General features: G+C 38.5%; 1 protein-coding gene across 1 annotated transcript in view; it reads right to left on the bottom strand.

Annotated features, from left to right (window-relative positions):
- LOC134224604 (adenylate cyclase type 6) overlaps positions 1-25543 on the bottom strand; it is an 804830-nt gene that overhangs the window by 109990 nt on the left and 669297 nt on the right. The window contains exon 9 of the mRNA XM_062704018.1: positions 932-1360. Within this exon, the coding sequence (XP_062560002.1) occupies positions 932-1360 (429 nt within the window). The remainder of the gene's footprint in view (positions 1-931; positions 1361-25543) is intronic.

A 25543-nucleotide genomic window follows, 5' to 3' on the forward strand; every position in this document is an offset into this window, starting at 1 on the left:
GTAAAAAACTGGATATGCCTAGTTCTTATTAGAAAGCCAATTGAGCATTGAGAACTGTCGAAATGTGTGTCAAATGAACATTGTTATTGTTGCAGATTGAGAGGTATTGCGATTGTTATGAACTAAATTTCAAAAAATGTTTCATGGAATAAACATGTTTTATTTTCGCGAGTAGAAGTAATCTGGTCTATGCATCGTATTTTGATCATTTATATTGCATTTTTAATCTAGTGACAATGCTTATTTAAACACTGTTAGTGGATAGACAAACATATTCCAAATTGTCATCAAATGCAAAGTCATATACAAGCTTCAACATTTTGCGCTGCAGCAAGTGCTAGCAGCGTTTGCTACCAAAAGTAAGAGCGTTGCTAAATCATCTGGAAAAGTGTTTGCATATCTCTCATTATAGAATCCCTAGTTCTTATATGTACAATACCTGCATGTGAACAATGCAGAACTGTATTAATATTGGGTGTGTTTAGCTTTCACGAAATCATCATCTTATTGAAGTAGCGTATTTTACTCATTTTTTGAGTAGCCACGTGTTTGATAAAAATGAGTCAGATTTGACTCAGTTCTGAGGTTGGAGTCAGTTCTGTTCTACATTTCATGCCTTAAAAAAAAACATTACTTTGATCAGATAACTTTGCTAGTGAGTATGGTCCTTATTTGAAAGGTTCTGCTGAACTGCCATCAAGAAATAAGAAATTAAAATGGACCATGTTCTTGCAAATAGTCTAGAAATCGACAAAAGAATCTTTTCAAAATACTTAAAATAAACTATGAATAATTCTGTAGACACATGTCTCTAAAACGCATTATCGATTGCAACGATGATCGGTATTGGATAAATAACCATACAGACCAACAAGTTAGCCCTTTTTTAACACCCTAGCATCCATTCTTCTAGCGAAAATCCTAAACTCACCTGACCGAGGTGGTGAAGCTGAAGCAAACGTCCAGGGCCAGCAGTGTCACCATCACGACGTACGATACCTGGAACAGGTAAATTTCGTTGATGCGCTGTTTGTAGAGGCAGGCCAGCAGCAGGGCGTAAACCGTGGCGCAAACCCCGATTAGGATCAGCTGGGTCATGTTGTCCTTCAGCAGGGTGAAATAGTCCCGGCTGCACAGACCCAGCTCGTCGACGGTCTCGGCGGAGCGATTGTTCTCCGATGCTGACGAGGACGATGACGACAAATCAAATTGCGGGGTCGGTGGGGTGGCTTTAGCCGTGCCGTTATTGTCCTCTTCGACGGCGATAGCACCGACGACGTTGCCATCCTCTCCGTCGTAGTTGTCGTAGGCCGTGTTGATAACGTCGTTAACATCACCGTTATGGCGGTCGTTAATGGAGCTGGAAATAGGCAAATAAAACGATGGTAATGAGACACAAACCGACGGAAATTGCTCTCACTTGGAGTTCGAAAGGGATGAGGAAATGCAGACTAAGAAGGTGTGGCTGTTGTTATTTCTTAAATCGTTCACATCGTTGAGATTATTTTACAAGCAGATGTTAGCATGAATGTATGGGTATCAGGGAATCAATATTCGAGCAACGCCTAACAATATACTCTTTGTCATCAACAGAGTTTGTTACTGACAAACGCACCTAGCGACAAACCTTTATCAGAAATTGAACACAATATGACAAGAATCCTTTGCATTGCATGCTCTGATATCTCCGAAAATACGCTGCTAATTTTGTAATCATTGTTCGATTCTCGAATATTTCCATAAAAGCAGAAACTATGATAGCATAAAACCGAAATTTGCTCGAGAAATAGTGCAAAATAACGGAATGAAAAGTTAGCAACAAGATTGTCTTCTTTTTTGTTGCTGACAAAATTTTCCGGATCTTTGTCATTATTATCTCCGACAAAAACAAAGCTTTGTCGTTGGTTCTCTTTTGTCGCTTGTTTCGCAGGCGCATTCCAAAAAAATTGATTCCCTGATGGGTATATAATATGGTGTCATATCTTTTTTATAATATGACAATTATAATCAACTGATAATACTCAAAAAAAAATCATTTATCTTTTGAATTTATGGGGTTTGGTAGGTATTTATATTGGAAACGACAACTTCCATGCTGTGTAGCATTGTTAGCAATTTGTTTTTTCAGAATTGCTTTGTTTCTAACTATTAGGCCCTCATTTACTCAAGTGATGGCGTCTTCGAGCATGTGGTTTGGAAGAATACTCAAAGATAAACTGCCGGGGCTGATGAAAGATGAACATATACTGGAGGAAATTCGGGATCGTGACCATGAGAAAAAGATGAAAGAAGCGGAATATGGTAATAAAAGACGTGGGGCCAGGCCGGACGATCTAGAAGAAGGCGATAAGGTAGTAATCAAACGTATCCAAAAAGATAACAAACTATCAACGACATTCGATCCGGAGGAGTACATCGTCATTGCACGAAGGAGTTCCGACGTAACATTAAAGTCGACGGTGTCTGGACGGATCATCGCAACATCTTTCATCTGAAGAAACTCTACGCTACCTAGTTTGGGCAAGAAGAATCGAAGGAATCCGGAGATAAATAAGAAACTCAACAGCTACAGAAGTCACCAACTACGGATACACTACGCGATCAAAACGCCATATGAAGCGAACTTCGCATTTTAACGGTTACTCTATGCACCGGTTACTGAATGCAATCAAATAAAGATAAAGGGGAACAACAGAACATTAGCGGGATGGGAATAACTTGGAGCTACTTCAAGCTGCTCATTGGACAGCACCATTGTAAAGTGTAAAGCTACCTTCAGATGTACTATTTCACGTCATACCTTTGTATTTATTGTTACCGTACAGGGTAACAATGGTCGACGTACTTGCTTGAACTACTAATGATTATACTAATCAAATTGACAATACAAAAAAACATTGTGAGACTATTGCATGAAGTACCCAAAAGGTAGAATAGGTATTAAGTGAAATACGTATAATGCCTATTCTACCTTAATCGTGTAATTACTAAATTTCATCGTATGCGATATATGGCTCACATCTCGCCCTCGAACACGGCGATGGCACCCCGTCTGATGAAGAAAGAAATGTAGGAGAAAAGAGAGGAGGAGAGGAGTGAAAAAAAAACTGGACTGGACAGGGAGTCGTGGAGAAGACACCGAAGAAGGAAGACCTTTTTTCCCGTAGTGAGCAAGTTTCCCAGAAAGTTTTTTGCCGAAGTCAGCACGTTTTTTCTAAAATTTGGCCGAGAAAGTGGTGGCCTTGAACCCGAGTGCGAGACGCCGGTAGTTTTGCTGTGAGATCCAGGTGTGCACTACCCTACCTATCCGACCCAAAATTCCGGGTGCCACGTGTATCGACGAATTGTTAGATTCGAACCCTGGGGAAGCTGTAAGCGGTGAGTGGCCGTTTTCTTGAACTCCCGATACGAAGCACGGTCCGCTGGGTTCCAGATTAGATAGTTCGTACTGGGAAGCGGAGCCATTTGATCGGAGAAAAGTAGCCTTCGAACAGTTAAACCGGTTTCTGCACGGGGACGGCCGCCATTGCTTCGACACCCCGGAAACCACGAGGCGCAAGTTCGTTTGGCCGAAAGAACCGCAGTGCGAGGAGGCAAAACGCTTGGAGGTACGGTGCGTCGACACCGGATTCATCGTCGAGTTCCACACATCAAGTCAAGCCCAAATCAAGCTATTCCTACCCCACTCCACGAGGTTGCCAAGTATTCGTCGTCGTATCGTCGACCGTTCATTTGCATCGCTGTGGAAGTAGTTACCAGCCCGCTGCCCGCTTTCGCCGGACGGAACTCACCCTAAGGGAACCGAATCATCGTCCAATCCCAGACAGTCCAGTTCAACATCGCGGAGGGGAGCCGAAGAGGACTATCGATCTACGGCACGCTCCCTCCGATTACTACCCGCACTATTCATCGACAGTTCAGCGACAGCACCGAAGATCAACAATGCCGAGGGCAAGGTTACAAATCCTACCCCGCCCGAAGTGTAATCCCAACATCCAAAGGTATGTCACTTGTCCACGTCAGCTCAAAACAACACCATCTATCGGCCGCAACGCTATACTAATCCTAAAACACTAACCTTAACCAACTAAAATGATAAAATAATAATAAAAAAAGTAAAAAAATGTACATCTCATTCCTTTTTTCTGAGCATTGAAAGGTTCTTGGTGCATGCAAGTCCGTTGGTTTTCCCTGTACCGTCCACTTCAGCTACATCTTGGTCTGTGTGTCCCTTGAGCAGGTAGTAAGCCGTTAAATCTTGGAACCTGAGTACCAATTCCCCAAAAGGTGAGCTAGTTTGGGACGTGGGGACGTCCACTGCATAGACGTGTGGACGTCGCCGGCAGTTACATTGTGTATAGAGGCATTCCACGGGGGCATGTCAGTCGATCCTGAGCGACCATTTCGAAAATATTTGAAACTCTGCACAGTTTTTCAATTTCATCTAAATCGTCATTTTTCGATATCAAATCTTCATATTGAGTCACGACTAACTTTTCAAAAGGGTGTATGTGAAAATGGTTCAAAAATATTTAAAAAGCTGCACAGCAAAAACGGAATGTTCGATTGTTATGATTTTTTCAGCAAAGTTAGACAACTAAATGGTGATTCTTAAGAAAATGTGCACAGTAAAAAAAAATTTTTTTTGCCTTTAAAAATATCATTTTTGTCACAAAAACTCAAATATCTCAAAACCCTATCTTTTTTCGAACGTAATTTTTTTAGGGAAAACGGTCCATTATATTAGCTATCTACCATAAAAATTTGGTGATGGTAAACTAATAAACAAAAAAGTTATGACATTTCAAACATTTCACAATTTTCACATTTAGTAAAAAAAAAAAATTTTCTGTGTAAGTTATTTCGAGAATTGCAGTTTGATGCAGATTTTATTGTTAAGGGACGTGATTTAAACAAGTTGTTTTCATGATATTTTGATTTAATTATTCATAGCATCTATAAGAAACTTAGACACGATCCAGTGTTGTGATCAAAAGTATTGATAGTGTCATAATTTTCATTGCACGTGACTGGCGAAAAATTCTTTTAATAGTGTTGAAACCTGTTGATAATAACGTTGATAGAAACATATCAGAAATGTTATTTTTAAGACAAAAGCTGCAAAATCAAAGATTTATATACACGTGTACGTCTATAGTTTACCTGCAAAAATATACCTCTTAGAGAATAGACTTTATGATCGAGAGGAAACGGGTATCTTCAACAACAACAAATGCATGATAGGTACATACCATGACAATGCTCACGAAAAGCAAAAAATTACTACTACTAAGGTTGTTAAAGATCTTATAGTAATTTTTTCTTCAGTCAAGCAAATGACAACAAACTAGCCAGTAAAAACTTAAAAGTGATTTTGTTTATTGAAATATTACGACCAACATGAGTAGCCGCTTTCTCAACTGTTGTAGGCCGTTTGCTGGAAAACCATGTTCCCAAGAGTTCCGAAATCTCACCGAAGGCACCATAGATAAACTGAAAGCGACTGGTTATGCTCCAATGTCCACATTGAATACAAATTTACGCATTTGCACGTCCTGCCGTCTAAACGTTGACAAAAGAGCAATCTGTATATCATCGGTTGAGCAGAGCGCAGGAAGTTCGAAAACGACAGCAACTGAGGAATTGCCAGATGTATCGACAACAACTGAGGAATTACCAGAAGTATTAAGTGCTGAGAGCCTTGCCACCGTACCATCAGCGAAATCTGTTTCAACAAATCAATCGGAAGATGAGTGTATCCAAAAGGTCAACATCGAACGCTTTAACGAGGGCATAGCTGGGATAAAAGTGACTCCGATTAAATGGAGTAAGATGGACTACGTTTATTACCCGGAGAAAAAATACCGTGAAATAAACGAAGCTGTACGAAGAAACCTCTTCAAATTAGGACCTGATGATATGGAAAATACAGACTACGATGAGGTAATTATAAATATTAATACAAGGAAAGAAAAATTATTGATTTTGTCGATGCTGCCAAGTTCGTGGTCTATTCAGGATGCCATTGATGAGTTCAAAACCAATAGAAATACAGTAAAAGAGGCAAAACAATTGAAGAATAACTGTCTTTCAACCAAAAATACTAGGTCTAGTACTGCATTAACAGATGAGACAAAAGAAATAGTAGTTCAATATTTTGAAGATGATGAAGTAAGTCGAGCTATGCCTGGTCAAAAGATTATGTATCAGTAAAAAGATGGAAAGCGTCAAGCAATCCAAAAACGATTAATGATGACGACTTTGAAAGAAGCGTACACACGCTTCAAGGAAATTCACGATAATATTAAAATAGGTTTTCCTCATTTGCAAGCCTTCGGCCAAGGCATTGTAAGCTTCTTTCCAATTCAGGAACACATAATGTGTGTGTGCACAACCCATGAGAATATTAATCTTATTTTACATAGTTTGAAAAGAATCAATTTAACAAAGGATATTAAAATGTTAACTGGTAGTCTTTTGTGTGAAAATACAACATCAAATTGCTATCTACGATCTTGTTCGGATTGTCCAGATTCTTCATCATTGGAAAATACTTCATTCGCTGAGTTTGAAGAAAAATATATTGATCAGTTATCATTTGAGCAATGGGTGACCACGGATAGGTGTGACATAGAAACTATTGTAAAACCTGTAGATGAGTTTGTGTCATATTTTTGCTTGAAATTAGAAAGTTTAATCCCTCACGATTTCATTAAAACAGAACAATCCAGCTTTTTAAAAAATACGAAAAATGCATTACAAAATGGTGAATTTTTAGTCCCATCACTGGAACGTACAACAAGCTACAATTCATCCATTCGTTATTTATTTTAATGGAAGTACGCAAATTGAACACTTAAGTTTTATTATAATTTCCGAAGATTTAAGACACGATTCAGTATCCGTAAACTTGTTCATTGAAAAAATGATTAACTTTTTACGCGTTGATAAGCATAAAGAAGTCAAAAAGATATATTTCATGTCTGATGGAGCAGCGTCGCAGTACAAAAATCGTAAGAATTTTTCGAGCCTATGTCAATTTAAATCAATGTACGGAATTGATGCAGAATGGCATTTTTTGCTACATCACATGGCAAAGGTCCTTGTGATGCTATTGGAGGAACAATAAAGCGCATGGCCACAAGAGCAAGTTTAGCCAAAGAACGTGAGCATCCAATTAAAACTGCGAAAGAACTTTTTGATTGGGCAAATCGTAGAAAAGAAAAAGATTTAACCAAATTATCATTTTGTTTTACTACTAGTGAAGAGTACGAAATAAAGGCTTCAGAGCTCAGCGAGCAATTTAATAACGCGAAAACGATCCAAGGAACCCAAAAATTTCACTGTTTCATTCCATTGTCGGAAAATAAAATTAAAGCAAAACTAATACTCAAACTGTGCTGATAATAATTCAAAAGTGTTCGATATTTTAAAAAATTTGAATAAAAATAAATAAAAAATAAGTATTAATAAACTGTTTTCATGATATCATAACCTATACCAAAATTCAAACCCAAAACTCTTAGAGTTTCTATAACAACATTGTGTAACTGCCACATTTAATTTAATACTTAGGATAATATTAATTCATTTTAATTTATTTATACATATAATATTTATATATATAATATACATAATATGAATACATAAATATGGAATATCATACAAACAACTTGTTTAACTCACGCAAGGCCCTTAACAATAAAATCAGCATCAAACTGCGATTCTTGAAAAAAAAATACACGGAAATTTTTTTTTGTTTACTATATGTGAAAATTGTGAAATGTTTGAAATGTCATAACTTTTTTGTTTATTAGTTTACCATCACCAAATTTTTATGGTAGATAGCTAATATAATGGACCGTTTTCCTAAAAAAATACGTTCGAAAAAAGATAGGGTTTTGAGATATTTGAGTTTTTGTGACACAAATGATATTTTTAAAGGCAAAAAATTTTTTTTACTGTGCACATTTTCTTAAGAATCACCATTTTGTTGTCTAACTTTGCTGAAAAAATCATAACAATCGAACATTCCGTTTTTGCTGTGCAGCTTTTTAAATATTTTTGAACCATTTTCACATACACCCTTTTGAAAAGTTAGTCGTGACTCAATATGAAGATTTGATATCGAAAAATGACGATTTAGATGAAATTGAAAAACTGTGCAAAGTTTCAACTCAATAGAAAATCATGAATTAAAAATTTTCTTAAATTTTGATGCTGTTGCTTGGAATCGCTCTAATACGTACTAGGCTTATTCGCATAACTGTCCCATGTGCATAGTAATCCCAGCATGGGACAAACACGCATATGACGACACTACCTACCTTACATATCATGGAAATAAAGAATCATCAGTTGTATAGTAAACTGTGCGCATACAAAGTAAATCCGAATCACCTACGACAGTACAGTGAGCAATTGCTTTATTGCAAGTGAGTGAAAGAAAATTGTTTTTTTTTGCAATTCCTGATCATAATATCTGGTTTACAGTTCGTCTTTGAATGATAAAACGGCCTACTTTTCCATACCAACGAAATGGGTGCTTTAATGAACATTATGCATCTCAAATGGGTTGCATAATATTCATTATAGCACTCATTTGGGTGCTATAATGAAAAACCAACATCAGAACAGTAGTTACATGACTACATTTTGCTGAATAAGCTTGGATAAGTGTTCAAATAGTGTATTCTCTGCGTCGCGTAATGCAACGTACACACCAGTCAAGCAGTTTGACGAACATTGACTCCGCTCCCAAGAAAACGCTTCGGTTGCTGCTTTGTTTGAACCTGTGTGAAGTTGTTCGAACAACCATTTGACAGTTGGCGGCTCGGTTGGAAAAAGTTAAAACGGTTTGATTTTGGTTTGAGTTTTGGGGGGTGGTGCTGAAAAAATCACCTTTTTGCAACTTGTTGCACAAACATCTATTTTTTTTTAATTTCAATAAATCTTTTTAGATCTGATGATGGCTGAAAGGCAGTAGGCCGCAACGTCATGTTAAATAGAAAATGAGTGTTTAGTTTTATCCGAAATAAAAATCAAGAAACTTAAGATATGAATGGTATAATCGCCTTGAAACACTCGTACCATTGATCCTTTCTAAAACATCTCCTGCGGGACAGTGTACACTGCAAAAAATGTTATTGAATATGACATCGACATCGCTGCAACCCGTCGATTCCATCGATTGTTGAATATTACACTGCGCGATGTACTCAAGAGCTTGCTGTGTAACAAACAGACTTGATGTGATTTTTCCCGATGTAAAAACTATTCGATGTAATCGAGGTGACGTAAAAAAAGGAACGTAAAATAGTGCGACGTACGAGTTTTTTCGTGGTTTCCTTCAATAATTTTTAATCTAGTTTTTTTGGGGATTTGTAAATTGTAATTTGTCCAATGCATGCAATGCATCTTGACGCAGATCTGCAAAGAGAATTTGCCCTGAATCCCGTTGCCGTCCGTATAGGTTGCAAGCCACGGCGGAAACATGTTGTTTATTCGCAGACTGCATTTCATGATTTATTCGTTCCAGCTAGGTTCCAGGTGGTTCCAGTATCGATCTGCAGACCAATGGTAGCCCATACACTGGATTACCTTCGCCGGAGTGATATTGAACAAAATAGCACGGAACCGCTGAAAATAATGAGTCAAAAATGTTTAGCAGTTCTATGCAGATGAGCGACAAAGGAATTGGTATTGAAAAATCTGGATTCAGTAGGAGCCATGTCCCGAGGTGATCAGGTGTACTCCTTTAGGCGCTTAAGTTGTTTTTAGTTTTTATTTGATTTGATAAAATCATTCAGAGAACACAAATATGAATGAAACTCTTTTAAGAATCCGATGGGAGTCTATGGAATTCCAGGGGAAAATCCATAGAATCTGTAAGAAATTCTGTGATTTTAAATGAATTTTTGGTATTTCGATGAGAAACTTAGTAGCATAAACTATACGTTTGTACTTGTTAGATTCCGAATGAAACCAACATGGGAATGAAAAAAATCTTCATGAAATCCGGAAGAAAATTTATCTGTAATCTGGTAAGATTAATTATTGAATTAGGTAGCTCCGAAGGGAATTTTTTAGATTGTGAAGGAAATCCATTGAATACGAACAAATTCTCTTGGATTTCGGAATGGAATCCTTTCTGTATCTAATGAATCTCTGAACTTCTGAAGGGATTTTTTTAAATCTTGGAACTTTCTGGGAATTGGAAGGGAATCTTCATAAGAATCCGAAGGGTTTCTTTCTTATGAAGGTTTCGAGAGGTTTCCGAAAGGTTTCCTGAGGAACTCCTTCTGGGAAGGCTGAGAAAATTCTTCTGGAATTCGTGAGAGAATACTTCTGGAATTCCTTTGATAATCTTTCAAGATTTCTGAGGAAATCCTTCTAGGAATCCAAAGAGAATCATTCTGGAATTTGTTAGGGGATCTTTCTGGGATTCCTGAAAGAATCCTTCTGGGATTCCTTTGATAATCTGTTCAAGATTCCTGAGAAAATCCTTCTGGAGTTCCTGAGGAAATCCTTCTGGAATTCCCGAGAAAATCGTTCTGGGATTCCTGAGGAAATCCTTCTGAGATTTCTGAGAGAATCCTTCTGGAATTCGTAAGGGAATCCTTCTGAGATTCGTGAAAGAATCCTTCTGGGTTCTCAAGATAACCTTCCCGAGATTCCCGAAGAAATCCTTCTGAGATTCCTGAGGGAATCTTTCGGGGAATCCTGAGAGTATACTTCTAGGATTCCTAAGCGATTCTTTTTGAGATTCCTGAGAGAATCCTTCTGGAACTCGTCAGGGAATCTTTCTGGGATACTTTAAAGAATCCTGCTGGGATTCCTGAAAAAATCCTTTTGGAGTTATGCAGATAATCTTTTCGAGATTCCTGAGAAAATCCTTCAGAGGTTCCTGAGAAAATCCTTCTGGGATTCCTTAAAGAGTCCAGATAGTGTACTTCTAATATTATTTCGCGATTACTTCTGTGATTCCTGAGAATCCTTTTGGAATGCCTTAGATAATCTTTTCAAGATCGCTGAGGGAATACTTCTGGAATCCCTGAGAGACTTATACACAAAATGTTAGAAAAGCTTACAAAATTGTTAGATTCTTATACAATATTTGTATAAGAATCTAGCAATTTCGCATATGCCCAGCTCTTATACAGGTTTTGGTAGATACTTATACAGAATTGTTGGAAAATCTAACAACTGCCGGTTGGGTGTATGGTAATCCTGAGTGTATACTTACAGGATTCTTACGCGAATACTTTTGAAATTTTTTGGGAATCCTGAGATATTCCTTCTGAGATTCCCTAGGGAAATAAAAAATATTTCTGATATTCATCAGATAATTCTTCTGGGACTCCTGAGTGAATACTTATAGGATTTCCAAGTGATTCCATCCGAGATTTCTTAGGATTTTTTTTTAGATTCCTGAAGGAATCCTCCTGGGGTTCCTGACATAATCCTTCTGGGATTCCCGAGGGAATGTTGCTGGTAATCCGAAAGCAATATGTTTGAGATTCCTGAGTAAATCTTTCAATGACTCCTGAGCAAATACTTCAGGATTTTTTGAGGAAATCCTTCTGGGATTCCTCTGGATTTTTTTTGGGAGATCTGAAGTTTTTCTTTCGAGAAAAAAGGTTTTCCTTCGGAAAAAAGGGTTTCCGTCGGGAAAAAAGGTTTTCCTTCTTAAATCCCAAAAGGTTTTCCTTCGGCAATCCCAAAAGAATTAGCTTCGGCAATCTTAAAATATTTTCTTTCGGGAGGGAATCCCAAAAGGATTCCCGTCGGAATCCCGAAAGGATTCCCGTCGGCATCCCGAAAGGATTCCCGTCGGCATCCCGAAAGGATTCCCGTCGGCATCCCGAAAGGATTCCCGTCGGAATCCCGAAAGGATTCCCGTCGGAATCCCGAAAGGATTCCCGTCGGAATCCCGAAAGGATTCCCGTCGGAATCGAAAGGATTCCGTCGGAATCGAAAGGATTCCCGTCGGAATCCCGAAAGGAATCCGTCGGAATCGAAAGGATTCCCGTCGGAATCCCGAAAGGATTCCCGTCGGAGTTCCGAAAGGATTCCCGTCGGAATTCCGAAAGGATTCCCGTCGGAATCCCGAAAGGATTCCCGTCGGAATCCTGAAAGGATTCCGGTCGGAATCCTGAAAGGATTCCGGTCGGAATCCCGAAAGGATTCCGGTCGGAATCCCGAAAGGATTCCGGTCGGAATACCGAAAGGATTCCGGTCGGAATCCCGAAAGGATTTCCGGTCGGAATCCCGAAAGGATTTCCGGTCGGAATCCCGAAAGGATTTCCGGTCGGAATCCCGAAAGGATTTCCGGTCGGAATCCCGAAAGGATTTCCGGTCGGAATCCCGAAAGGATTTCCGTCGGAATCCCGAAAGGATTTCCGTCGGAATCCCGAAAGGATTTCCGTCGGAATCCCGAAAGGATTTCCGTCGGAATCCCGAAAGGATTCCCGTCGGAATCCCGAAAAGATTCCCGTCGGAAAGGATTCCCATCGGAATCCAGCTACAATCCGCCTCTTACCCAGCAACTTCTATCCCCACCTCCTCGTGGCGCTGCCTGGGATACGAGCAACTTCAGGGAAGATCCCCGGTTGGAACTATGGTCGTATGCTGACAGGTAAGGGGGGATTTGCTCCTCTCCGTGCAAATCTGATCGAGCATCTGTCCACTATGTTAGGAGCGGCTCACAACTGCGCATGTTCCCCATGTTAGGCCCGGCTGATCATCGTCCGAGTGCCAGCGTGAGACTCTAAACTAAACTGTGCACATCATGTTGCATCGTGTCAGCATCGAGAAGGCAGCCCCTTCAACGCGATGTAGGTAGCGCAACCCTGGTAAGGTAGCCTATCGAAGATTCTACAGCTACCAAGAAAGGCAAAAGTATAGCAAATAAATTGATTCAACGGCAACAGACCCGGCAACGAATAAAGGACAACGATTGTGGAACGTGAGAACTTTGAATGAGGGCCGATCAACGACGGATCAGATGTTCAGCCTGCGGACGATTCTTGATAAACTCCGGGAGTACAACTTGCAGACTCACCATCTGTTCATTGATTTCAAAGCAGCGTACGATTCAGTCAAGAGAAATGAGCTGTGGCAGATAATGTCCGAACATGGTTTTCGGGCGAAACTGATTAGAATGATACGTGCAACGCTGGATGACTCGAAATCACGTATTCGGATTGCAGACGAAGTATCAACCTCGTTTGTGACCTTAGACGGATTGAAGCAGGGTGATGCACTTTCGAATTTATTGTTCAACATTGCACTAAAAGGCGCTATTAGGAGATCTGGCGTGCAGAGGAACGGCACTATCATCACATGGTCGCATATGCTCCTGGGCTTCGCGGACGACATCGACCTAATTGGAATCGATCGCAGAGCAGTAGTGTAGGCTTTTGTATAGGTAGTGCGTGATGGAGATGTGTTTGAAGTTGTTGAAGAATTTGTTTACCTTGGATCGCTTGTGACATGTGACAATGACGTTTCCCGTGAAGTGAAAAGACGTATTGCTGCTGCGAATAGTGCCTTTTACGACCGGAGAGCTTTCGGGGTTTTCCAGCGAAAAGTGCTACGTACAATACTCGGAGGGAATGGTGTGCGGAGCAGACGCATGAATCATGAGCTGTATGAAGTATATAAAGTAGAAAATATTGTGCATCGTATAAAATACGGCAGACTTCAGTGGGCTGGTCACTTAGTGCGAATGTCGGAAGAAAGAATAGCGATATTCAACAGAGAACCAGATAGGGGCCGGCGACTTCGGGCGCCCTGGGGACCCTGAACGTTCGGGGAAACTGGAGGAACATAGCCTAAGACCGACGATTATGGAGCTCTATAATACGCCATGCATAGGTGTATCGACGCTGTAGCAAACCAGGTATCAAGGTAGGTATCACGGGTAGGGACTATCGGCACTATGTATATGAATTAGACCATTCTATCTGCAGACGGATTGTCCAATCGACATAAAGATAAAAAAGCTTTAATCAATATTTTCCTATCTGGATAGCACTCGGGCCACTTGCAAAAGCAATAATAATCAAAAACCACCGAAATCGCAATAAAAATCTGCTATTCAGATCTGCTAATCCCTGGGAGCATCGGAACGCAATTTTTGCCAACGTGCAAGAGTAGGTAGCCTAAGCAAACGACCATGGTCGATAATCGCTGCCAGGGCCCAGTGATGCACCAACAACTTCGTCCAGCCAGATCGAATGCATCGTCCATTGGCAGTGGTGCGACTCGCTGGTGCATTGAGTAAATGAACGAAAGTCATGCGAAGGAAATCACCTCCCACTCCTGTTCTAGCGTTTTGTTAAAACCCAGCGCGAGGCAGTAGTGGATCATCACCTATTCATCGGGGGACCAGGGACATCAAATCCACGGATTGAGTCTGCTTTCTCCGCTGAAGGAAGCTTCGAACGGCGATGAGTGGGTGCGAATAAACACCGTGCTCAGAAGCGCTTCGCATTAATCTTCACCCGAGCCGTGCCGGATCCGGAATCATTTGAATGTGAAATGGGACCACATCGGATGGGTTGCCGTGTGCGATAGTTGTCGGTTGCATTTGTGGGGATGAGCCTCGGTGGGGTATTTTCGCAGCCGGGATGGTTCAAACCAATGTGTATGTAATAAAGAGTGGCGACACTGTCAGAATTGGAACAAAATTCATCTGTCATTCCCATACAAAATCGTGTTCCAAACGAGCAGGAGCGCTGTCAAATGACCTGTCACTATATTGGGCATTTTACCCTAGTAAGGGAATAATCGAGTAACGGAGGATATCGAATGAGAAAGGTAAAATTTTGAAATTAGTGAGACTAAATTGATGAAAGTAGCCAGGATTGACATCGTGGTAGAGAACACATCAACTTATAGAACATTGAGTTGGGGATAGCTCACTATAATGCAATATTCATTCATTTTTCGACCAACTGTTTTCAGCAAATTCCCTTCTGTGAAAGCGGTAAAATGAAATGAGATGCGAATTCGTCACCAACGCTGAACTATATGTACCTACGTGAAGGTGATAGTGCATGGGAGAGGACGAGGTGAACCGTGCATTATAGGAACAGAGCTTTTCCTCTCGCTACGAATTCAAATCAAGCCAGGACTGGTAAACAAGAATCAAGTGGCTTCCACTTGGCTGAATTGTGTGCTTCCCATGAATCGTACCAGTTCAAATTATTTACTTTGGAGTGGAGTTGCAAATGATCATTACAGATTTCCAAGAAAACAAATTATTCATATAGTGAATATTATTCTATTCATCGTTCTGTACATATGCACTAGCAAACCAAACAAAGCTTAACTTCATGGAAGTATGGCAATTTTCGGCCAAATGCATTTCACTTCAGGGGCAACAAACATACAAAATCAGATGTTCTACCTTTTTCGTCGAACAGTTTTATTGGTTTGATTGTTTTTTTTACTTATGTAATGTCAACTTTCCTAAACAACAAATATTTTTTGACTAATTCAATAGTTAAATTAATAATTATTATTTTTGAAATTGAAAAAAATAATAAAAAAAGTGCTGCAATAGTCTTGGTCGAATTTTGGTGCAACATCAAGCCGTTTTATAATGCATGACATCTTTTAATTTTTTATTTTTAAAATATTGATTAATTATTTTAGAGCGTCTTAGGGGAAATGCTACAAGGTTAAAAGACTAATGGAAGAATAATAGTCTTTTAACCTTTTAACCATTTTTAAAATAGTTAGAGGGGTACAGCAATATGGGTCCTTTGGGCAAGTTGATATCAAATAAACCGAGATAAAACTTTTGACGAGATTATTAGGGTGATTGTGGACTCGGTCGGTCATTGTTGGAATCAAACACGATTGTCCCTAACACGATTGTCATACACGATTGTCCTTAAGTAGTGTATGAGCAGTATCAGTATTTTCGATTAATTCGGTGTGCCGTTCTGTTTACGAGATTCTGTGGAATTAGCTACGGTTATGGGCTGTCCATATACTACGTGGACAGTTTAGGGGAGAGGCAGGTATGGCAAATATCCACGGTCCACACAAATTATTGAAAATTTGCATGAGTAAATGTCCACGTGGGGAGTGGCGGTATCTGAAATTGAATAAAACCTGTCCACGTGGTATACGGACATCCCCTCATGAGATTGGTGCATCGATAATTACGTTTATTCGACCCGTGAACTGTTTGCTATTGAGTCCATACATAGCGTATGCAGCAATCCTCTGGCGTGAATAACAATGCGTGCAAATGCGTGGAAAATGCAAATCAGATTGTATTTATCTACCGAACGCTGCTGGCCGGTTTCGTTTATCGATTCTATGGATTAGCGCGTCAAGTTGAAATACGTACGAGCGAAGGTTTATATTGGATTGGTGTTCCCGATTTGTGATTGTGGTATAATATGTTTGCGTTGGCAACAAGTTGTCCCGAGAGATGACGCTACCCTCTGCTGTGATCTGAAGAAAGATTTCCGAACATCATTACAATGAGTGCTGATGAGCCACCTCGAAGCGACTGAACTTTATAAATTCTTTCGATTAATCCAGTTCCATCGCTCCAAATCTGCAAATTTTCAGAAAAGACGTTTTGAAAATTTCTCTAAAAAAAAAGAAACTTCAATTTTTTTATTAACCCTTCCATTACCCACCGCCCTTTTGAAAACGAAAATAAAAATCTTTTTGGTTGTAATTTTTTTGTTTTTCGAAAAAAATTTTCACAACTTTCATCAAAAGAAGCGAAATTTATTCAAGTTTCAAGGACTCTACACGGAAGAAAAAAAGTACCCAAAATTGAGTACTTTTAAACTTACTTTTGAGTTATTTTTTCTCTTCGCTTTCATCCACTCTTTCTTTTGTTGTCAAAAACAAAAGAGCCAAACAATCCAACGACGCCAGTTCAATACGGGAAGCCAATTTTGAGTTTTATTACCTGAGGTCGAAATTGAGTAAATTAAACTTAAATTTGGGTCAATAAATTTTCCGTTGGGTACTTTTTTAACATGGGAGTAAAGGAAAACTACTTCGACCCTACTTACTCAATTTTGGCTTCCCGTACGGATGTTCGAGGCTGGGTGAATTAAACTCACTATTGGGTAGTTTATTTCTTCCGTGTATGGATGTTTGAGACTGGCCACTTGATACCAGAGTTATTCCGGATTTTAAATGGGTGTTAGCTTTTGGCTATATGCTAGAAGGCGTACTTCGAAAATGATTATTTTAGATATTTTGAAGAGAAACGACACATTCGTATACCATGAGGCTAACACGATGATACTTTTATGCCCAGGAAAGTCGAGACAATTTCCAAACCGAAAATTGTCTAGAACGGCAACGGGAATCGAACCCAGCCACCCTCAACATGGTCTTGCTTGATATCCGCGCTAGACCTGTGCGCCGGTCATATAATCGGCGGCGGCGGCGTAGTGGCGGCACGCCGTAGGGTTTTATCAGCGGCGGCGGAGGCGTGAACCGGCGTGGATGCAAAAATCAATGGCTAAAAAAATCAATTTAATCATCAAACAGTACATTCCATAGTAAATTACCAGCGACACTAATAAGTACCTGATCTCTAAATGTTATTCTCTGATTTTGATTAATCAAAATTTAACAACGAATCCTGCTTCACTTTTCGTAACCCTTGAGCAGTATTGAGAATTAGACTTTGGTGTCATAGGACTAATTTGTTAATATTTTTTCCAAAAGTTTTTCCAATTCAGGATTTTGGTAAACTTTTTTACTTCTCAATATAATATAATATATGGGCCATTCCATACCAAGTGACCGAACCACTTGGAATCGACTTACACCGATTTTTTATCAAATTTTGTGGATTTTTTTATCTACCGATTATATGTAAAAACCCAAATTTATTAGATGATTGGACAACCCCTCGGCAAATGCGAGCTCCCCCCGTTTTTGACGATTTGTAAAAACCATATTTTTGAACGACTCATATCTCGGACAGTTCTAAAGCTACAAATAACTTCTTTTATGCATTTTGAAGAGAATTTTTCAAACTTTTTGAGAAAAATAACAATTTTCAGTAGAACTGTTGCCATCTGTTTTGTTTTTGCATTTTAAGTATAAAATTGTATTTTTCTGCCAATGAGTATATTTTTATTCGAAAAATAACACCAGCATCGTGTTCTCCACAGAATTTTGCATAAGAAACACTCGAAACACCAAGGTATTATGAGCCGTTCTCGAGTTATAGAGTTTTGAATGTTATATGATTCATATGGAACTTATCAATCACATAAGATTTTGTTATGCATACCTAACCTTTACCCTTTTTGCTAGAATGTTTTTATGGAATTGCCAAGAAGCCAAAGATATTGTTTTCTTAAAAGAAATTGTAAAACATGTAACTTTGAATAGAAAATAATGTACTTGGAAACTTAGTCACTATGGAAGAAATAGCTTTTCTGTATTGTTGTAAAGCGTACTATTAAACTATTACTCACATAGGTACTATAGTATTTCACCTGCTATGGAAAGATTTTTTTTAAATTTTATAAAGCATTAATTAATTTCAAAAGCTTTCAGCTCATATGCTGTTAAGCGTTACGGAGCCGAAATATTGGTTATACTATTTTATTCTTATAAAATAACGCTAGATTAAGTGAACCGAAAGACTCGTGTTTTAATAATAGAAACAAACATGTTCTTAAAAACAGCAGAAGAAAGACATACGAGAGGCAATTACAACAGAAGAAACGATATGATTATTTAAAACCCTGATTAATTTACCTTGTGGGAATGGTGCATTTTTCGTGCACTTTGAAAATAGTATTTTTACCATATGTTTCGAGCCCATAATCCGAACCAATCAAATTCAAATAGGAAACAATGGGACAAGATTTCCCGTAAAATGCAACATGTTGTGAGCAAATCGATTAAGGGAAAGTCCCTAAAAAGTGGGTGAAACTTTTCTGCGCACACACACAGACATCACCTTAATTTGTCGAGCTGAGTCGATTGGTATACAACACTATGGGTCCCGGACCTTCTGTAAAAAGTTTGTTTTCGGAGCGAACATATAGCCTTTCAGTACGCTTAGTGTACGAGAAAGGGAAAAATAAAGAAGCTCATAAGGGAGTAGACTTTCACTATGTTATTGTGAAAAAATAGTGTATGAAAAAGGCAAATCATTATGTAAATGATACATGTACGTAAGGAGAGGGTAAGTGATTTGTGAGTTGTGACTATTTGTGAGTAAGAGGGTGGTAAGAGGGTTGAAAGTGGCAAAGAACGTTGAATGCTATTTTCAAACGAATTTTGTAATTATACACAAGGCAGAAGAAAAGCTTAATGTCAATACTAGTCGACCAGAGGGGAATTATCCTCGAAAAGTTTTTATCTTACTACCACGGCAATTAAACTCACACTTCACAGTACGCAAATGTGATTTGACGACAGCAATGAGCTCTCAGTCACTCACCAAGAAATCGAAAATGGTCATCTGTGTATGTATATTATCAAAATATGAAAATAGTAGACAAAAAACAAACATCATAAAAATGGTCTTCTTTGAGATAATGATTTTATTTTCTGTATTTTGAAAATAAATGGATAATATTTGCTATTCATTTTTTTGGTATATATTGCATTTTTAACTCCTAGAGAATTCAGATTTTCTTAAACCATGTGACATACTGCATTGCAAAATTATCCTAACCCGGATTCAGGAGAAGATCGATGCGACTCTCTGGCGGCAGCAAGCCGGATTCCGTGCCGGAAGATTTTGAGTGGAACATATTGTCACGCTCCGCTTTATTCTGGAGAAGGTCAACGAATTCCAAGAGTCTCTTTACTTGGTATTCATTGACTACGAAAAAGCTTTCGACCGTCTCAATCACGAGAATATGTGGGGCGCCCTGAGACGCAAGGGGGTTCCTGAGAAAATCATCGGCTTCATCGAAGCACAGTATGAGGCCTTTTCGTGTAGAGTGCTGCACAATGGGGTTCTGTCCGACCCTATCCGAGTCGTAGCTGGTGTGAGGCAAGGATGTATTCTATCACCGTTACTGTTCCTCATCGTAATCGATGAGATTCTGGTAGATGCGATTGACCGTGAACCAAACCGCGGGCTGTTATGGCAGCCTATAACCATGGAACACCTAAACGACTTCGAATTGGCTGATGACGTTGCACTCCTCGCGCAACGGCGCTCTGATATGCAGAGTAACTCAACGACCTTGCCGAGCGCTCCTCCTCGGCAGGTTTAGTCATCGACGTCAACAAAACCAAATCGTTGGATGTAAACACGGTGACTCCTTTCAGTTTCACAGTAGCCGGGCAACCAGTGGAGAATGTTGAAAGCTTCCAATATCTTGGTAGCCAAATGGCGTCAGACGGCGGTACCAAGATCGACATAGGCGCACGGATCAAGAAAGCAAGGGCTGCCTTTGCGAGTTTAAGAAATATCTGGAAAAACAGGCAGATAAGTGAACGCACCAAAATACGAATTTTCAACTCTAACGTGAAATCTGTGCTATTATACGCTAGCGAACCATCTCAAACAACGAACTCCATCGTCGTTGTCACCAGAGGCCGATAGCAACAGAAATTCGGGATCGGGAGTGGGGCTGGGTCGGCCACACTACGTAGGGGCGGAAACGAAATCTGTAAACAAGCATTCGACTGGAACCCAGCGGGACATCGCAGCAGAGGCAGACCCGGAGGCTTATGGCGGCGAAGCCTCAATAAAAAAAATAAAAGAAGTCGACCGAAATCTAACCTGGCAACAGATTAAAGCGATAGCCGGGCAACGCTCAGGATGGAGATCTTTCAAGTCGGCTCTTTGCATCATCGGAGGTGTACAGGATCCATAAGTAAGTAAGTAAATGTGACATATTGCGTTAAAGGTTGACCCTAAGGATGCCGAAAAACTTTGCAGAAGAAGGATCCTTGCTGGAATGACGACCAAAATTGTTCATTCTGCCAGCACTGCCAAACTACGTGTTCCAATCATTCAACTGAGCGTTATTTCCAATTTTTTAATTTTTTAGGGCGGAGGGACAAATTGTATTTATTCGGATTAATTTTAAAGGAAAATTCCGGAAAGAGAAATAATTTTGCCGTCTAACAACCACAGTTCGTCAGATAGTGCTGGCAGAAACATTGATTTTTTGCATATGATTTCAATAATCAATCTTCGAAGCGTTGTAATATTTCCAGCAGTACTTATTCTTCAGCAAGCTCTTTCGGCATCTTTCAGACTATATGTATGGTAATGTATTGATTCTGATGATTGAATTAACGATAAAATAAAGCCTCCAGGAGCAAAAATGCAAAAAAAAAATCCATACTAATCTTCATATAAATTCCAATCGCGATGCGGAAAGTGGGAAAGCAACCAATCGAGCTGTGTATGTGTGTATGTGTCAATGCGAATGTGTGTGTATGTTCGGAAATTAGTAAAAATATTCAATGTTCACAGTGAAAAAAAGACTTTTCATTTTTAAAATCCTGTATCTCAAGATCGGAACATAATACCTCGGGGTTTCAAGCGTTCCCAATATAAAAATGGCAAAAGAACACGTTGGTGAGGTCATTTTTTAAATCAAAATATACTCATTGGGTAAAAAATGCATTTTTCGAACAAAAACTTAAAATTTGTTTATTTGGCAACACTGTACATTAAAAAAAATATTTTTTAATAAATTCCTTGAAAAATCTTCTTTCGAATGGTTACCTTAGATTGATTATAGACCTCACAGTTCCAGAGATATTAACAAATCAAAATGATGGGTTTCATACATTTGTCCGAAAACGGGAATGGTCGTATTGATCGTGGGGAGGTCCAATCACTACGAAATTTGAGATTTTGGGGTATAACCCATACATAAACAATTGATCAAAATTTCATTTAATTCTAAGAAAGTCGATTGCACGTTTGCATTTTTTCTCGGTCACTTCATATCGGACCCATATCTAAATTTCAGAAAAAATCTAACAATTCTTTGAGTTACATATACAATTGGGCAAAGTTTGAACGACTGCATATCTAGTATATTTAGAGAATTTGCAGTGCTACTTCGTTCACCTGCTCCCTTGGATCCTGGAAGGACATTCACGATGGAATCCACTAATGACAACCACAATGGACAGTTTACTCCCCACATCGCGTTCTTGTATGCACAAATCTCAATAGATGATCAACATAACTTAAATGAGCTCTGGCTGAGTAAGACTGGGGCACGATGACCAACCAAATTGAATATTTTCCTCGAAAGTTGGTAAAATATGCCAAAAAAGTTCTTGGTAGAATTTTCTACGATCTTTTTTCTAAGTTTCATTAGAAATTCCTTTGTAGAATCCTATAAAAAATTCTGAGGAAACTCATATAGGCAACCGTCTAAGACGAATCAAGTACTGTCCATTTAATTCCACCAGTTAATTTTCGTTATCTTTGCAGATACGTATTTCGACCACAACTGTGTGGTCGTCTTCAGTGTCTTGTACTTGACTCGACTTGACTTAATTCGTCTTAGACGGTTGAATACATTCCACTAAAAGAGCTATATATATTTTTCTCATATAGGCATTTTATCAAAAACCATAAGGTTCTCGTTGGGAAATTTCTTTAGTAAAACCACAGGTAAAACCATAGAATATTCTTCCAGGATTAATTCGGAAATTTATTAAGGAATGAAATAGTTTCCGAAAGAATTCCTAAAACAATTTCCGAAGAAATTGTTGAAAAAATCTTCGAAGGGGTTCAGAAAGGACTCTCCGAGGGAATAGCGAAAAGAGTTTATAAAGACATTTCTCACAAAATTTTTGAAGGAATTTTTGAAAGAACTTAGTGTAAAAATACTTCGTTCGAACTTGGCCAACTTCACTATTGATCCCATAACTGACTTCCCCCAAATCACACCGAAGAAATACAAAACCGAACTAGCTTGTTTGCTTGCTAAATGTAGATTCGTTTATTCGTCATAAGGCAGAAAGGTTTGGGCACGCAGGCGTTTCTTATTATATGTATAGGTATTTTATAATTTTGCCCGGTAGCACCGACTTCAAAAATAGTTCACATTAGGGAACCGAAGGAATTCCCGCAGAAAAATCAGGAAGAATCTTCTCAGTAAATTTCGAAAAAATGTTCTAGGGAATTCCTAGATGAATTTCCGAATGGTTCCCAAAAGCAATTTCCGAAGAAATTTCTTTGAATTAATTTCTGAAGAGATTCCCGAAAAAAATCAAAAGAAATGGAGAATGTTGTGACGGAACTATTGGGGGGCTTTCTAAATTACGTAACGTTGAATGGGGAGGGAGGGGGTCAAGCCGAGCGTTATGATCCATACAAAAGAAAATAAACCTTTCATACAAAAAGTGTTACGAGGGGTGAGGGTCCAAAATTGCCAAATTTAGCGTTACCTAATTTTAGAAAGAACCCTTGAGGAAAATGTCCAAGAACTTCTGTCTATAGTTACCAAAAAAATTTCAAAGGATTAGCCGTAGAAATTCCCAAGGAATTCTTTAAGGTAGTTCTGACAAAATTCCTATGGGAATTTAAGGAAAAGTTGACAAAGAACTTGCTAAGGCACCCTTAGGGGAATTTCTAAAAAGTTCCAACATTTTTTTTTCTTATAAAAATCCGAAGGAATTCTTAAAATAATCCTCCGTATTAATTTCCGAAGAAATTCCAAAGCAAACTTTCAAAGTCTAAACATATTTCCGATGGAATCTGTGATCTGGATTTTATGAAGCAATTCCTAAAGCACTTTCCTACGAAATTTTTAAAGGAATTTCCAAAAGAACGAAACTTAACGAATTTTCTAAGGTTCTTTTAAACAAAGGAATACGTGGAGCAAATTCTGACGTAATTCCTGAGGTAAATTTCTATCCGCAAGAATTTCCGAAAGGAATCCTGGACGAATCTTCAAAGGAATCTCTGGAGGAAATTGCGAATAAATTACTGAGAAAATTTCCAAAGGAATTCTTGAAGAAAGTAAGGAATTACATCAGAAATATCCGTTGGCATTTTCTCTGAAATTCTATTACGAATTTCTCCGTATTTCCCTTTGTGAATTCTTCAGAAATTCCATCATAGAATCCTTCAAAAATACCTTCATCGATCCCTCTAGAAGATCTTTTAGGAATTCTTCAAGAAAGTATTTTACCTTCAAAAACTCAAAAGTTCTTTTAGGAATTATTTTCGAAAATCCATTCAGGTTCTCTTTTGGGAATGCCTCCAAAAATTTATTTGGAAATTCTTGCATTACCCCACCACAAATTTCTTTAAAAAAACGCCCCCAAAAATTTATTTGTAAAATCCTCCAGAATTTGATTTCTTATATAATCAAGAAAATACCGCCCTGAATTCCTTCGGATATTCCTCCAGGGACTTCTTTCAAAGATTATTTGAAAAACCTTCGAGATTTCTTTAGATTTTTTTAGATCTTCCAGGAAATCCTTTGAAATTTATTGAAAATGAAGTTGTTTGCAATGTAGTTACTTATTGAAATTTCGGAAAAAAAAAATCCAAAAATAAACAACAAACACCAAAAGACTTTCGGGAAGATGAAAGCATTTTCGAAGAAATTCCTGCAGGAAGTTCCGGAAGAATTCCCGGAGAATGTTTTAAAGGAATTGTTGGAAGAAGTTCTGAACAAATTCCTTAGGCAAATTTTGAATGTATTCCTTATGGATATCTAGAAGATTTATTTTTCCAGCGAATCATGAAATAATTGCTGAAACAATTTCAAAAGGAAAAATTTCCGAAGAAATTCTCAAAAAGACGAATGGAATTTTTTAAGGAATTCCTTAAGAAATTTCCGCAGGAATTGCTAAAGAAACTTCCAAAGAAATTGCTCAAGGAGTCTCCAAAGGCGAATGTAGGAATTCGTGGAACAAAATCCGAAAGCATTCCTTAATCAATTTCCGAAAAAAATCGTAAAGGATTTTCTGAAGAAATTCGTAATGAAAATTCTCAAGGAATTTTCGGAGAAATTTTTCAATGTTTTTTAAAAGAAACTTTTCGGAGGAATATCTGGAGGAATTATCAAATACATTTCTTGATTTATTTCCAAACTAATTTCTGGAGTATTTTTCGAAGGAATTCATAAATGATTGTTTAAACGATACTTCTTCGAATATTCTCAGAAATTCCAGGAATTTTACAATAAGGCTCTTACAATACAGTTTAATACGTTCAAGACAATAAAATAAAATTAAATTTTCGTAATGTTTGAAAATACCTGACGTTTTAACTAAATAATTTGACTAAACACTATGCAGCGAGGCGAGAACGCGCCAGTTCTGGGTTACAATGGCTGTGAGTAAGAAAATAAGAAGCGTTTTTAACTGATGCTCGTAATATTTTCTCAGCAATATTTGCTTTGCTGATGCTCAGCAAGTGGTTTTGTCAGTTATATTCAGAAATTGATTTCAAAATATAAATTACTTACTCGGGAGTCGGAACAAAAAAATCGGTAAAGCATTCACAGTTGGGATTTAATTATTTTGCTAAATCAGTTTGCCTTATAAGCCAACTGTCTTAATAGCACAAATCTAAAAA

Source organism: Armigeres subalbatus, chromosome 3 (genome assembly GCF_024139115.2).
Source record: "Armigeres subalbatus isolate Guangzhou_Male chromosome 3, GZ_Asu_2, whole genome shotgun sequence".
Taxonomy (NCBI): domain Eukaryota; kingdom Metazoa; phylum Arthropoda; class Insecta; order Diptera; family Culicidae; genus Armigeres; species Armigeres subalbatus.